At 39.9% G+C, this 15,855-nt stretch overlaps 1 protein-coding gene across 1 annotated transcript in view; it reads left to right on the top strand.

The window, feature by feature from the left end:
• PIEZO2 (piezo type mechanosensitive ion channel component 2) overlaps window positions 1-15,472 on the top strand; it is a 295,675-nt gene extending 280,203 nt beyond the window's left edge. The window contains exons 48-56 of the mRNA XM_061448817.1: window positions 282-440; window positions 1,794-1,941; window positions 4,396-4,584; window positions 5,013-5,105; window positions 6,225-6,397; window positions 8,123-8,239; window positions 10,172-10,251; window positions 12,122-12,302; window positions 13,141-15,472. Of these exons, the coding sequence (XP_061304801.1) occupies window positions 282-440; window positions 1,794-1,941; window positions 4,396-4,584; window positions 5,013-5,105; window positions 6,225-6,397; window positions 8,123-8,239; window positions 10,172-10,251; window positions 12,122-12,302; window positions 13,141-13,393 (1,393 nt within the window). The 3' untranslated portion in view covers window positions 13,394-15,472. The remainder of the gene's footprint in view (window positions 1-281; window positions 441-1,793; window positions 1,942-4,395; window positions 4,585-5,012; window positions 5,106-6,224; window positions 6,398-8,122; window positions 8,240-10,171; window positions 10,252-12,121; window positions 12,303-13,140) is intronic.
• The last annotated feature ends 383 nt before the right edge of the window (window positions 15,473-15,855 follow it).

Genomic DNA, 15,855 nt, shown 5'->3' with positions numbered 1-15,855 from the left:
AGAGCGAGAGGGCACTGCCCCAGAGCCTACACTCTTCAGGAAGCCTATTCCCAGTCCCTCCCCTGTGACCCTGAGGTGACAACAGATGCTGTTTATAGACTTTCTCATCCAGTGTCTTTTCAAGTACTGTTTTAACCCTGCACAGCAGGGTCGGAAAGAAAGGGCTTCTCACAGGATCTTAGGAAAGGGGAACTGCCAGGAGCACAAAACATTTCAAGCTAATCTGGTCATACACAGATACAAAACTCATAATTTTCCTTTATCTATCTTTTCCATTACAGGAAATTTAGCCAGAACACAGTTGCCCAGCTCTGGTATTTTGTGAAATGTGTTTATTTTGGCTTATCAGCATATCAGATACGCTGCGGATATCCAACTCGTGTTCTTGGCAACTTCCTCACAAAAAGTTACAACTATGTAAACCTGTTCTTATTTCAAGGGTAAGTCTAAACCTATCACCCTCTTTCTTTTGTGAAATAAGGATCTGTTATCATGAGATGTTGTGGTTATTCATGACTTCTCTTCACAGGCTGCTGGAAATGAGACATTAGGTTTTGCACAGCACACTCTGTACATGCCCTGTGTCCTCTATAGCCCACACACACAAAAAAATCAATTTCAGGAATGCAAATTTCAGAAAACTCAGTCTCCCACTCTGAATCCGGAAGCCTGACGTACCAGTTAGCCATTCAGGCCCCTATGGAAGAGACATTTTTAACACTTCTAAGAAATCTCTCTGTGAACACAGATGGGGGTACATATTGTTCTTGTAAACAGGTAATGTTATTTGCTTTGCAGTCCTAAAAGGTAGCAAGGGATCAAATCCCAAATTGATCTTTGGAGCAGGTCGACAGGCTGTACCTCAGCAGGTGAGAGGGATAAAGTGAAAGACAATACACATGAGAAATAAAAGATACACATCAAAAAATGTTTACTTAGCGTATCATCTCTTGAGAAGTGCTGCACGTTAAAACTTCAGGAGTTAGGAGAGTTAGTGCAAGTAATAGGCACAGTGTCACCTCAGAGGAAAAGGTGGTTTTAAGGAGGCATATCCCACCCTCCACTTATGCTGTGATGTTGTCATTAAGCCAGTTCAAAGCATATACATATTTCACAGAAAAGTTGGAATAATTTTAGCCTTTTCTCAGTATTTGCAGTATGGGCCTGTTGCATTCCAGTAGGAAAAGTTACAGAGGAAAGCTTTCTTCATATGAAACAAATACTCTTTGTGACCTGGCCAAGCAGAAAAGTGTGGGACTGGTAAAGGGAACGATGCGCTTTGAAGAGCTACTGTATGCATGTCGGTTTCCTGTTAGCCCACCTTATGCTGCTGCTTATTCAGGAGTCATAAAGCCCAGTTCCACATGCAGCTAATGACCACCCACCTCCTGCAGAAAAGCCAAGCACCACTTGATATAAGGAAGTATAAAACAAATTCCCACCATCCTGTGGAAAGGATGTTCCTCTACTCCACTTCCTGGTCAGAGGAATTTGGGGATACAAGAAAGTCTCTCTTGTGCTATTCCATCAATGGCTTAATCACAATTACTGGGTGTAATGATGCAAAAGTGTGTTTATGGCCTGACAAAGAGATCTAGAGGAACATGAGCTATGGCAAAAAGGCACCCCCCCGTACTAGCTGTGCAGTCTCAGGATATGACTGTATTTGTGTCTGCAAATCTTCCATTAAACTGTCCTTTAACATTGGCTTAATTCTCCCTCTTGTCATGTACGCACTGTGATTGTTTAATGTGATCCCCCCATTTCTGACGAGTTATCTGCTCATTCTTTAGGTTCCGCCTGGTTCCATTTTTGACTGAGCTGAGAGCAGTAATGGACTGGGTTTGGACTGATACCACGCTCAGTCTTTCCAGCTGGATCTGTGTTGAAGACATCTATGCTCATATATTCATCCTGAAGTGTTGGCGAGAGTCAGAAAAAGTAAGGAAGCCCCATATGAGTGATCCAGGCCTTCTCTCCCCCATGCAGAAATGAAGAGAAATAATCATGAGTCCCTGAACAATTGGGAAATCCACCACAAAGACGGTTTGTTAGAAGACACACCTGGTGTTTATGTTCAGAAATATTCAGGCTATTGGGTACTTTATGTTAGCTGGCAGTCACCACAAGTGAAATTTCAAATGGCTTCTCTTTTGTGAATAGCTGATTTTTCCACCATTAACATGAACTACACAAGCCCACGCCTGCTAGCTTAATTGCATGCCTGACCTTCAAGACCGGGTTCAAAGTCCCGGTGTTCACACAGGCTCACTTTGACCATAACAACTAAATGAGTAACCTTCAGTAGCAGGGAAACTAGCTGAAGAGAAAGGTCAGTAGAATACAGAGCTTGTGCCTCCACAGTGTAGGTCCCAGGGACAACTGGTTCAATGTGATCGCAGAGGGAACTCAGCTGGCTCCTTTATCTCGGGAGAGCCCAGGACTGAACTGCAGGCCAGATAAACCCACCATTTGTCTGACTGAAATTTCAGTCTCTGTAAATCATGTAAACTTCAGTTCAAATTATACTTGCAAATTCTGAATTCCTTATAACCACTACAGAGATTGCAACCATATGCTTGCTTATTTTGCCAGTTTGAAAAAGAAATTAGGCATTCTTTTAAGAGTGACCCAGCCAGCTAGAAACTGTATGTCTGCAATGAAACAGCTGAATTTTTAAGTGTTACTGACGTATTTCTTCTTTTATTATAATCCTGTCTCTTAATGGCAATTATTTTCCAAGTATGTCAGTTAGATTAACTCAGAGCTGCTATGCACACAAATCTTGCATATGGGCTTTTTCTGTATGAATTCCATTTTTGTCATGAGTGCAATGTCATCAGAGGCTTCAGAAGTCAGAGGAATAATAATCCAGTTCTACTTTGTCCACCTCATTGCATTTTTTTACACTGCAAAAGGATCATTCTGCATTATATATAGCATATATCTGATATGGGAAGATTTCCACATCTAACCTAGCCTGTGTGTGCTAGTGCCATGTAGCAAAATAACTGCCCCTGATTTCATGATTGTTGTTTAAGGTACTTTGATTCTCTGTCCTCACATTGAGTGATATGCCTAAGCACTTTGACTGCTAGAGGCCCTCTGAGCTGTTCTGTAACATCATTAAAGGTGTCTGAACTGATCTTAAACAGACAAATATATTTATGTACCCCTGCTGATCTTGATATATTTTAATGAAAACAGCACTCAGTATTGCAAGACAAATGATTTGATATACTGCTTTTGAAAAGTAACTAATTTGTTTTAAATACAGCATTGTATTACAAATTTAATATTCTCCTAGGGGTTATGGATTCATGTTGTAAAGCAAGAATGACTTCCTGAAAGCCAGATTCCTGGCATGTCTTTGAGGTTCAGTGCAATACAGTGCATATTTATTTTGCACATGCAGTATGCAAGGTGTGAAAGACAGGATCCTAAAACACTGTACAGTTAAATCTTATAATAGAATGCACCAAAATAAATTACAGTGATGGTAAGGCAGGATTTTGTGGATAGTGAAGCTCTTAAAGTAGGCAATCATGATGCCAATAGCAGATGGAGGGACAAGGCAGAACACATTCCATGTGATCTGCTTTGAAAAGAGAAGGATTAAAGCAATGTCGCTTTTGGTCTCAGAAGCTAAGAAAAGGAAGGATGTTACATCAGCAGTGTGAAGAGTTTAGGAAGAGCAACAAAACTTTAAACATTATTTAATTGCAGTTGGTGCGGGATTCCCTAGAAACAGAGTATCAAGTCTGTGAACAACTCTTATGAATACTGTATGTGAAGTGCGAAGCAAATGTGGAGGTAGTGCAATATCAGACAATCCGACTGATTGTGCATGTCAGTTGCTGGCAAACAATTGTTTTTTTTTCCCCTGAAATACAGTTTGCAGCTTTTCAAGCTCTATGAGAGGAATTCTGCCTTAAGGACCTTCGAGATAAAACTTGGAAGGCCAAATAAAGAAATTGGGTCACTCCCAATTCCCAGTTTTTTTGAATCGATTGTTGTGTCACTGTTGCTGCTGCTATTTTATGTTTGGTTCCTGTGAGTTCATGCTTGCACTCATTCAGACAAAATATTCCAATTACCGTACTCAATTTTTCCCTTCTTTAGGGCTGTGAAGAACCAAAATCACAAAGGTTTACAATATTTTTCACACCAGACACCCACTTGGCTGGGTTCATTTGGCACTTTTGACTGTTGTCACCAGAAATGCAGCATCTGTGCGGGTTTGGCTAAAAATCTCAAAATAACCTGCGAGGCAATGGATAGCAAATTACCACAGAAGATCAGAAGCCTTAAGATCATTGTACATTTACCCATCAAATCATACCAAGTGTACCTCTGATAGAAGAGACATTACCATGTTGCTGTTTGCTTTTGCAGAGATATCCCCAACCAAGAGGCCAGAAGAAAAAGAAAGTTGTGAAGTATGGAATGGGTGGCATGATTATCGTCTTGCTGATTTGTATTGTCTGGTTCCCACTGCTCTTCATGTCTTTAATCAAATCTGTTGCAGGCATCACCAACAAGCCTCTAGATGTATCAATCACAATAACTCTAGGAGGTTATCAGGTAAAAAAGAAGAAAGACTAAAAGCAAACTCTGCTTTTGCTCTGCATTTCCTTGTGCTACTTCTTATTCTCTTCAGTGAATTGAACTCAAGCTCCAACAAATGATCCCTTTTGCATTTAAAACATGTTAGTTTATCACTGATGTAAAATATTACCTTCATCTGCAAGTTGAAACTAGAACCTACTGGCAGGGGAATCTGCATAAATTATCCTATATAAGGTACACTCAAATAACTGCCTACAGGTCCACATGGTAAATGTAAGATAATTGGACATAGTTTGCTTCTCAGTGGAATAAGATCATAACCTTCTCCTGTTGAATTGAGTGCCATAATAGTCTTGGACTGTGATGCACAGGATGCTGTATACTGTGTATGTAGCAGCTAATGTGAAGTAACTGTGATAAGTCTATGTTCTTTTGTTTTCCAGCCTATTTTTACAATGAGTGCTCAACAGAGTCAGCTCAAGGATTTGAATCAGACTGGTTTCAATGCGTTTCTGGGAAGCTATAGGGGTAACACTGTAAGTGAAATGTACAATACCTCATTACTTAAAAATCCATGCATGTTTCCAATTGGAGGAAATGGAGGCCTTTTGTGAGTTTTGTTTATGTAGTTTTAAGTGGTCAGCAGTGATGCCATCATCTGGAAGATGTTTCCATAAAGAGGATTTGCATGAGTAAAGGTTCAGACAGATCATTTGTCAGGACAGGGCTGAACTATGGTGAGACAAGTTACTGTTAATTGAGACATCTTTGCAAAAAGTCATGGAAGACAGTAGTTGTTCTGTCGGTTGAATAAAAACCTCTCCTTTAAATGACACAAACCTTCAGTAGACATGTTGCTGTTTGTGTATTGCCAAAACAAACATGCTGTAGGGACAAGAGTGTTGGGTCTCTTAAGCCCAGTGCTCCTTCCTGTTGCACACACAATTTTCACCTCCCAGTGAGATGTGGTGAAGTCAAAAGACTGTCTATCACATGGAAAGTTTTGACATCAGAGTCTCAAGACATAAATATTTGAACATAGTCTCGCTATTTCATGGTGCAACATGCTCAAAGTTATCACAAGTTTCTACAGGAAAAGGACTAGTAATTAGTAGAAGCTGTTGCATTAATAAAGTAACTGGGATTTGGTCAGATATAACTTTAAAAGAAGAACTTGCTTCTAACCTATTCAAGAATTAATTTTTTTTTTTATATTAGATCCTAGCAAATAGCCCATATTATAGCAACAATAGTGTAATCTTGATCCACTTCTGAAGTTGTTAGTTTCAAGTCACCTTATCCTTCGCAGCTATCTTTCTATGCAGAAAGATGCTTAATGAAAGACAGTTAAATTTTAACTTAAATTTAGATGGACTGTACAGAGGTTACGTGATGAACTTTCAGACTCCCTTTGGACTGCGTGGCCATCATTCTTCAAAGAGCAGGGCCATTTTTATTTCACCTTCTTAGCTTGGCTATACTTTTTTTTATCCCCTTCCCATCTAAAGCCCCAGGTGGTACCTGAGGAAAATAATCAGTGCAAACCACTGCATTTACAATTAATCAGCTACAATCCTGCCTGACTGGGAGATGTGGGTCTGTGTCTTTTGAATATCACCGCGCTTAAATTTTCTTTTCCTCTTCTGCACCTACAGGCTGCTTTGCAGTTTCTAGAGGGCTATGGAAAAGAAGATATAACTCTTGCAGATTTAGAGGGAAATTCAAACTCTTTATGGACCATCAGCCCTCCCAGTAGAGAGAAAATGATACAGGGACTGCTGGATTTTTCAGCTGAGTTCACTGTAGTTCTTTCATGGAGCATTCAAAGGTAATTAGCATGGCTGTTATGAGGTTGATAGATTACTTGCTAAGCATTTGCTCAGAAGAACAGTTCCACGCTGCACTTTTTACTTATTTTTTCAGTAAATTCTGTTGTACGGCAGAGCAAAAAAAAAACTGGAAGTGGGAGAGAGAGAGACACAGAGAAGTGACCTTTGCTCCCCAGGAAAAAATTGTTGCCTGCAGTTCTCAAAAAATAAAAAGAGAAGCAAAGCAACATCCAAGTACATTATTTAAAAGGCAGGGTGGAGTTTTCAATGGGACTTGAGGGGAGGGAAGGAAAAGTAAGAATATTCTAGCCAGTTTCAGATAGAGATGTTAAATAAACTGCCCCAAACAGCAACCTTGCTAGCATTTATGGGAACTGAATACTTAGACCTAGTTAAGGCAGAAAAACAGTAAGGAAATACAAACAAAAGTGCTTGGTCCTCTTACTAAGAGAGTCTGGAACTCACACAAACTATTTTTTAAAAATACACATATACGCAAGTACCATAACAATGGCGCAGATCCATGTTGTTGAGACCTTTGCCTGTTTACTTGTGGTTCCTTCGGCCTTGGAGAACTATTACTTTACAATGACGTTTTTGATAGAGACAGCCTAGAACATAAGACAGTTGCATGCAGGCTAGAAGATACCCAGTCACCGAGGTAGTTTGTTGACTCATGTCTGCCGGATAGGATCCTGTATTAAACTGGAGTTAAGTCATCACTCCATGGAAATGAAATACCTTTGCAGCCATAGTATCTACCTGTTTTGTTAGAAGTAGATGCTGGATTGTTACAGCAATCCTCAGCAAGTCTGTGCACAAGAAGGAGGTCATCTGAATCTCTGTGGGAGCTCTGAACATGTTGGATCAGTCTTTCCACAGTCAAAACCAGTCTTCTAAGGAATCTGTACCCTTAATTCAACTTTATTTGACCCTCCTTATTTTCCTGGAAGCCTACAGTATTAGCTAGTGTATTACATCACTCCATCATTTCTGAGCATAACTACAAACATTCATACACCAGTTGAAAAAGACCTTTTTCACCCTCAAATTATATCCTGTGGATTATATTATGACCATAAATGACTGAAAGTGGTAAAGACTTACCACAGTGACCTTCCACTTTTTCTCCATAAAGAGAAACTTCTGTCTTTCATCTAGGCCAGGAGACAAGAAGTAACTCTAAGATGAGCCTTTCTTGTCACTCACACAGCACCTTCACACATCATCTGCCAGGGCTCTGCAGCCAGAGCTTCATCCCTCACCAAACTGCTGCATCCCAACAGCAGGGTACGGCACAAGGCTGAGGTGGGGTTGTGGGAAGCTGTAGCTTACTGCAGCAACCTTACCTGCTCTGGCACAGAATGTGTGGTAACACACAGTCCTGTTGCCTAAAGTCAGAGCACGCACGCTCCCTTTCCCATTCTGTTTCAACTGACATACTGAACAAAATTCTTTTTGTCGGTCATCATTTTCCTGTAATAAAAGCATAGGAAGCGTTTTCAGTTAGAAAAATACACCTTTGAGGATGCTATGTATCCTCTGTGGGGAAATGCACCATCTCAGGTACAGATACTATGATGCTTCCTTTAGCAAAGACTGGAATAGACAGGGTCAGTACTGTTAGACTATCTGGACAACTAGCTCTAGCATTCAGCCAGCACGTGTTTAGGTTATGTTCTCATTGTAGGTTAACAATGTGTCTTCCCTTTTACTTAAAACAGAAATCTCACCCTTGGTGCCAAAGCTGAAATAGCATCAGATAAACTTACCTTTGTCCTACCAGAGAACACCAGAAGAGATATTGCTACAATGATGTCTGGACAGCAACTGGAAAAGGTGTAAGTTATTTTCTTTGGCTATTCATATGCAAGCCTTCCCTTATTAAACCTAATTTCCTAAGGAGGTCAGGCTTCTGCAACTATATCATTTGTCTGCCCATCTGTCAACCTCTAATAACTTTGGAGCCTTGTTCACAGAGGCCAACAACACTGAAGACACATAATAGTAACATTCAAGGTAAAAGCTTATTCCCTATGATAAATATAGGCTGAGAAGACCATGAACTTTGGAATATCACCAACAAGCATGGTGAAGCTATTAGTTACGTTTCTTTATTGCATAAGCACAATTTCAGTACAGTATATTCACATCTAAACTCTCTTTTTAGTTACTTTAGTTCAACTTGATCTGAGGATGTTTTATTGATGATATCTTTGTTCGAAATAACCATCCAGACTGTATTTCTCATTGTTATTCTTAAATAGTATTATATTGGCAAGGAAGCGTTAAATCACTGCAGTCAAAGGGTAACATCTGCAGTCGTTTCTGACATCAGATCTTTTCCTGTAATGGAAATTTGCAAGGCAGAAAGAGCATGCTCTTCATATGAATATCAAACATTATTCTATCAATGTAGCTTTATAGCATTAACAGCAGTGGTGCCTCCCTTCAGATTTGAAAGGAATCTGGCTCTTCCTTTTCCGCCTGCTCACTGGGGGTTACTTTACAGCTGTAGTCTCTAAATACTGCTAAGCCAACATCATCCCTCAAGGCTACCTGATCTGATTTGTGGCCACAAGAGTTGAAAAGTTAATGCTGAGGCCAACTGGGATAGTGAAAACCCTCAGAGGTTCGCATCTGTTAGTAGGTGGAAGTGAGATTTGTCTTTTTGGTGCACAGCTATTTTTCTGCAGACTGATCATTGCATTTAAACAAATATTTTATGCTTTTACTTTGCTGTGTGAGGATATGGGAATACTTCCTAAGGTGATGTAGTGCCAAGGAGGTTGGATTTTGCTCTTTTGTGGGAAGAGATAATTAACTGATAATTCTCTTTGCAGGAGGCAAGCAGATACACCTGCACTTGCCTGTGTTCCAATCAGTAATATTGTTGATTTAAGCTTTTTTTACTTTGTTGTAAAGGACAGATGCTTGTGGCAGCTAGTAGCCATTTGACACCTTCAGCAGGGAGCTTCCTGCCACCATCTCAAATTGGCTGCAGAGCTCTTACCTATCTTTGGGCCTGCTGGAGTGATCAGGAGGGATTTTAAATTGATGACCTGTTTTCCTCAGCCTGGTGTATGCAATTTAGCAAATTGTCACAGGGCTTCCCTGAAAGCTCCCCTTCCCTAGAATTTTTCAGTCATTTGAGGAAAAAGTTATAACGGTATCTCTGCTTTTAATGAAATGTCTCTATCTGGATGCTGGTAATTAATTCCCACTTAATATGATTTAACTTACACAAACACCTTTAAGTTTGAAATCCTCCTACAAACTGAAAATACTTCCCATTGAAAGAATCCAGCAAAAAATTCTCTCACCTCTATTCAGGTGTTTTTATCAAAACATTTTGCAATTCTGAAGTAATAACTGTTTTCACCACATATTTCTCTACCTACATATTTTTCTAGCTTGTTTACTACTGGTGATGTGTTCCCTTTCTTTTTGCTGCTTATATAGCTGACTATAAAAGCAGCTTTGTCTTAAAAGGGAACAAAATGTAAAGACTACATTCCTTGTAAACGCATGCCCCAGGTGCGTGGGATTCATGACTTGTGAATGGCGACGTTATGGATGGAGCTCCCTGCTGAAGTACTGACACAACATAGTTAATAAATCCAGCTAACTTTCAGATGTGACATCTGAACACTATAAAATCATAGCTTAAGCCAAGAATTACTGGGAACTGTGTATAGCCCTGTTTGTTAGGTATTTCTAAATTATTTTAGAGTTATAAAAATATGAAATATTTGCTTTCTCATTTTTTCCAGAACATTAGAGACAGTGTACCCATACTACATCAAAGCTCCTAGTGATTCTCTGGCAAAACCCATAAAGCAGCTATTGACAGGTATGTGTCCAGACCACAGAAAACAGCCTATGGTTGAAGGAAGTGCAACACAGCACTCACAGTTGCACATTCACTGGGATGGTTTAGTGTGAGGTGTCCTTCCCCCTGGCAGGAGGGTTGGAATGAGATGATCTTAAGGTCCTTTCCAACCCTAACCATTCTATGATTCTATGTTACGGGGCGCCTCAGTCTGAAATGCACTCATAATAGTTTCTACTAGGTGCCGGAAAGCATGGGGAGAGATGAGGTAATACAGTATAAGGCAGAAAATGCATCTGGATGTATTTTAGCTTTGTAGTTAACAGGAAGAAGTCTTAGAGATGAAGTGCAGCTCCTTTCCTTCAAGTCTGCTTTCAGGAATTTCTCTCTTTTGTTTTCTAAGTGATGAAGAGTTTCACTTCTCTGCATCTCCATGCTACCTTACCACAGTCATTACTACTTCATGTCTGCAAATGTAGCTCCTCAGCTTAAATAATGCCACTAAATGATTTCTTTGTTTGTTTGTTAGCTATTCCTTCTTTATTGGCTACAGAGAATCCAGTTTACATAGATCATTGCATTTCGGAATTCTACTACAGAGCGCATGCATGTGAAAAACCCATTGGCTAGGAAGAGTAGGTACAAGTCTTTCTCTAAGAAGAGTTTGCTCAACAGAGGTTAAATTTGGTGCTCAGGTGCAGTAGTACTATGTAGTACATTACTGTGTAGTACATTACTGTTCAAGGTTCTGTCAACATGATTAAATTAATTAGGAAAAATAATTCTTGAGGCTGAACCTACCTCTGTGAGTAGCAATAAGAGTGCTTCATTGTCGCTGGTCAGGTCCTGTCCTAAAGAGCTCTTAACTTGAGATTCCTCAAGAAATCAGGAGCTCCAGAGTTCACCTCCTGTCTGTGTGATCAGTATTGTCATGGTTTAAGCCCAGTCAGCAACTCAGCCACGCAGCCCTCGCTCACTCCCCCGCCCCCTTCCTCCCCCTGCTCCCAGAGGGATGGGGAAGAGAACTTAAAGAATGTAACTCCCACGGGTTGAGATAAGAACAGTCCAGTAACTAAGGTATAACACAAACCACTACTGCTACCACCAATAATGATAATGATAAGGGAAATAACAAGGGCTGAGAATACAACCGCTCACCACCCACTGACCAATACCCAGCCCAACCCGAGCAGTGATCTCAACCCTTCTGGGTAACTGCCACCAGTCCATATAGTTGGCATGACGTGCTGTGGTATGGAATACCTCTGTGGTCAGTTTGGGTCAGGTGTCCTGTCTCTGCTTCCTCCTGGCTTCCCCTCCTCCCTGGCAGAGCATGAGACTCACAAAGTCTTTGGTCAGAGTAAACATTACTGAGCAGCAACTAAAAACATCGGTGTTATCAGCGCTGTTCCCAGGCCAAAAGTCAAAAACACAGCACTGCATAATAGGATAGTATGTGTGCTTTTCTTGATATGAGAGAATAACGTCTTTTATGCCAAGACATAAATGATTTACGGTAGTAGTTTGACATACAGAAGCTGACCACTGTTCCTCCAAGTTAAATGTGTCTTTTTAGGCCTTAAGTGCAGACATGCTGATTACCAGTCATTCTTTGAGATGATTTTACACTTGTCCATAAGAAAATGAACGTGCTACTAAACTGTTTGGTTTTTTAATGGACATTCAGATGAGATTTGCAGAAGGAAAACCATAGAAGTCTAGATATTATACTTTTTTACAGGAATAATGTAAAATGGATTTTAGAAGAATTATAATGAACCTTTGATGTTGCTTAGTCATTTTATCACGCAGATGTTTGAAGTATCTGACTCAAAACATTTTGACTTTTGCAATTCTTGGTATATATATTAACATATTTTTTTTTCAATAGACTGCAGATGGGAAAACATTACAGTTTCCTTGGTCAAAAATGTGTCTGATGAGGGCGTTCGTGAGTGGTGGGTTTTGAATCAGCTTGGAAAAAGATACAAAACATCTGAAGAGAGTCTTGAACTCTTCATATTCAGTGATAAAGTCAGTCCACCAAGCCTTGGATTCTTGGCTGGTTATGGGTAAGAAGGAATATTTACGTAAAATTAAAATAAGATGAGATAGATAGAGAGGTGACCTTATTTGCTGGTTTGGAGGGGTTATTTATTTCTTTTTTGTTGTTGTAGTGTTTGAACGTGACATTTTGAAAAGAGGTCTGTTAATGTTATCTATAGAAAGATTCATATTTGTAAGGAATGACCTGATCTACAGTGGGAAAAAAGGCAGAAGCACCCTTTGCACTAATTTCTTACTGAAGTCATGCAAAATATGTTAGCTTAGCTACAGGCCGAGTTCTGCCCAAGGTCTGCCCAGTTTTAGTGACCTTACCAGTCTTGTAGCCAGGACTCTGGGTGTGAAACAGTTATGAAGTACATCTCCACAGACAGAGAAAGGCAAAAGAGTGTGCCTTCCCAGGAGATAATGCCCTTCTGGCATGATTTTGGAGAACTCCTCATAGGAGGATTATCAGGGGAGGACAAGTCAACATAGTCTGCCACAGTTCCACACTTTAATAACAAAAAATATTATATATGAAACCTGACAGATAATTTGACTTTAGCAGCCAACAGTTATCAGCTTTCCTGACTTCCAAGCTGTAGCAGACAGGACATGAGACCATCAGTTACTGGGGTTAAACCATTCAAGTCAGCAGCCTCAGCTATTTGTATTCCCAGATTTCTGTGGTATTTGAAGAGACCTTATTGTCCTTAATCTTGCAGCACAACAGAAACAAGATCCTAATTAGAAATTATGGTTCACTCAGCTGACAGTCTACACTTAGCCATTAGATGAGCTTCCTCACACTTGGCTGACCTTGTTCAAGTCATGATTTGAACTCTTTCCTTTCTTTCTTTTCAGCATCATGGGACTATATGCCTCAGTTGTCCTGGTGATAGGAAAGTTTGTCCGTGAATTTTTCAGTGGGATCTCTCACTCCATCATGTTTGAGGAGCTGCCCAACGTAGACCGAATCTTAAAGTTGTGTACTGACATTTTCTTAGTGCGAGAGACTGGAGAACTGGAACTAGAAGAAGACCTGTATGCCAAACTAATATTCCTGTATCGCTCACCAGAGACTATGATCAAGTGGACTAGGGAAAAAACTAATTGATCTCTGGTGTCACACTGCGAATCAAGTTGATTTCATCTGAATTTTAAAGGTGAAAAATTCAAAAAAAAAAGCACAATATTCTCTTAAGAGCTAAGCCTTTTATAGTTAGGTAGCAATGATTTTTCACTGAAGGAGTCCTGGAAGCTACGGCCTTAGGAATCTATGCTGCCTTTCAAATTAAGGATCAACAGTGAAGAAGGTTGGATGATTTGTTGTTTTTAATGTGCCACTCCTCTACAATCTGGGGACTGCTTTGTAATTTAATCAGCAAAAAGTTTGCATCTTTGTCTGGCTAATTTAATTTTCCAGACAATCATTACAACTTAAAGAGAAAAGAAAGGAGTGAACCCACAGGTGACTCCAGTGTACCTTCTTAACCCTTTCTGGAGCCATACAGATTGGATTGTGCAATATGCTGTTGTACATCACTGACTTTCAAGCTACAGTAATGGGACGCTGACTAGCCTTCAGGACACCCAAGACCCAGAGCCGCAGTGGGAACTGAAGACATTCTAGCCATACCCATTTGTAGAAATCAGAGGTTTTGATGTACAAAGGACACTGTGGACAAGCCTCTGTTAGCAAAAAGAAAACAATAACAATCTCTTTGAATGCCTTATTTTATTTGTACAGCCACAGAAGACATTTCAACCAAACATCAATGACTTTTCTCAGGAAAAAAAAAAGCAACTGAAACTTGACACTTTGTCAAGGTTAACTAATGGCTAGAATAATTATGGTGAATTATTGGGGTGTTCTGCTGGGCCATTCTCTTCAAAGTTACTGCTTTCCATTAGGTGAGAAAAGAAAGTGAATTCAATGACCTAAGGAGCTACTTCATTTCTTGTAACCCTGTAAAGACTGAATAGTGTGTGCTTCTCTCTGCTCCCCATGACATGCTTTTTCCCATTTCGATGATTTAAGGCAACCGTTGTTTTGCTGTTAGCTGATATTCTTCTTCCAGTGTTTCAGGTATACAAAAATGTTTACATATTCTAAGTCACATTTTTACATCCGAGACGGGGTTTTTTTAAGTTCCCAAATATAAACATACATACGAGCTTGAAAAATGGCCTTTTTCTTAAATTGCTATTATTAGTGAGACAAATGGCTCATTAGAGAACATTGTAGCATGAAAATTTACAATTGCAATGTAGGTTTCATTCCATGTTAAAAAATTATTGAGAAAAAAATTGAGTGGGTAGGGTATGTTAAAAGGGTATACTGTGTAGTTTTGATTCAGTAATGACTTAAAATAAAGCACATGTTGCAAAGTCATTTTAGAAGTATTTTTTCCTCTGCCTTTTTACATGAAATGGGAAAAGTCTGATATTCTTCTAACTCTGTGACAAATAAATCTCTTTCTTGTAGTTAGATGCTATTTATTATATGAATGATTAGTTAATCACCGGAAAAAAACTAATACATAATTTACTGGCACATCTTACTGAAGAACTTCATCAAACGGGACAATTAAACAAAGTTGCAACATACTCTGCTGAGTGCTTCCATGACAAATGCTGTCACATCCATTCTATACTGTGAAAACTAACATTTTGAGCACCATGAAGTGCACAAAATAAAAATTGCTTAATCATATTGTAACAATAAAATCATTTGGTGACTGGAACTCACTAGAAGACAACCTGATTTCCTCCAAAGTGTAATGGAAAGGTGGCTGCTCATACAGCCAGGCAGCATTCCTCAGTGGAGAGTTTTGCTCCATTTCTTCCATAGGACCTGTAAGTCAAAATCAAAACATACAGGATCCAACAGGGATGCTAAAATGTCCTTTTTGGTTAGATGGATCCTCACCTGGGTGTTCAGTGATTTTAAGGAAAGCAGCACTGGAAGGAGAAGTGTGAAGGGTGTAATGTGTTTCAAAAGGTACCAGCCAGCAGAAACATGCTGGCCATAGTTGGTCCTGGCTCCCTTCCTGGTTCCTTCTCTTTAACTTCCTTTCTGGTGAGAACAACCTGTCTGCAGAATGAGCTGTACAGTTACTTGGGCTTCGCAGAAATGTGCTGCTCTTGCTTTCATGATTGACCAAACTTTGACAATAAAAGGATTCTTCTGTTGGTTTTTTTTAATTTATTTTTTTAACACAACCTATAGTCAAATTGGCGCCATGGACTGGATAGCTAAGTAACTACACAGGTAGACTGTGCTGCTGATGGCCATCCTTTGAGTCCAACTGTCCAGATAAAGTCAAACTGGCAGCCAGTTTCTGGTGGCATACTTCAGGGAATCAATATTGGGCCCAGTACCATCTGGTGTCTTTGCTAACAACCTGAAGGACATGACAGTGCACTTTCAGCAAGTTTGTGGACCACACCAAATCTGGGCCTGGGGCTGGTTTGTGATAACGTTACGTCAGCTGCCCTCCTGGCACCTGGGCTGGGCAGTTGTTACAGGGAGGGCAGGAATGTCTTTCAGGGTCAACTTCAAGGTGCTGGAGAAAT

This window comes from Pezoporus flaviventris, unplaced genomic scaffold (assembly GCF_033815535.1).
Source record: "Pezoporus flaviventris isolate CSIRO_AGI_PZ_B2104156 unplaced genomic scaffold, CSIRO_AGI_Pfla_v1 ptg000007l, whole genome shotgun sequence".
Taxonomy (NCBI): domain Eukaryota; kingdom Metazoa; phylum Chordata; class Aves; order Psittaciformes; family Psittacidae; genus Pezoporus; species Pezoporus flaviventris.
The sequence above is the reverse complement of the archived record's forward strand: the minus strand, read 5'-3'. Positions and strand labels throughout refer to the sequence as shown.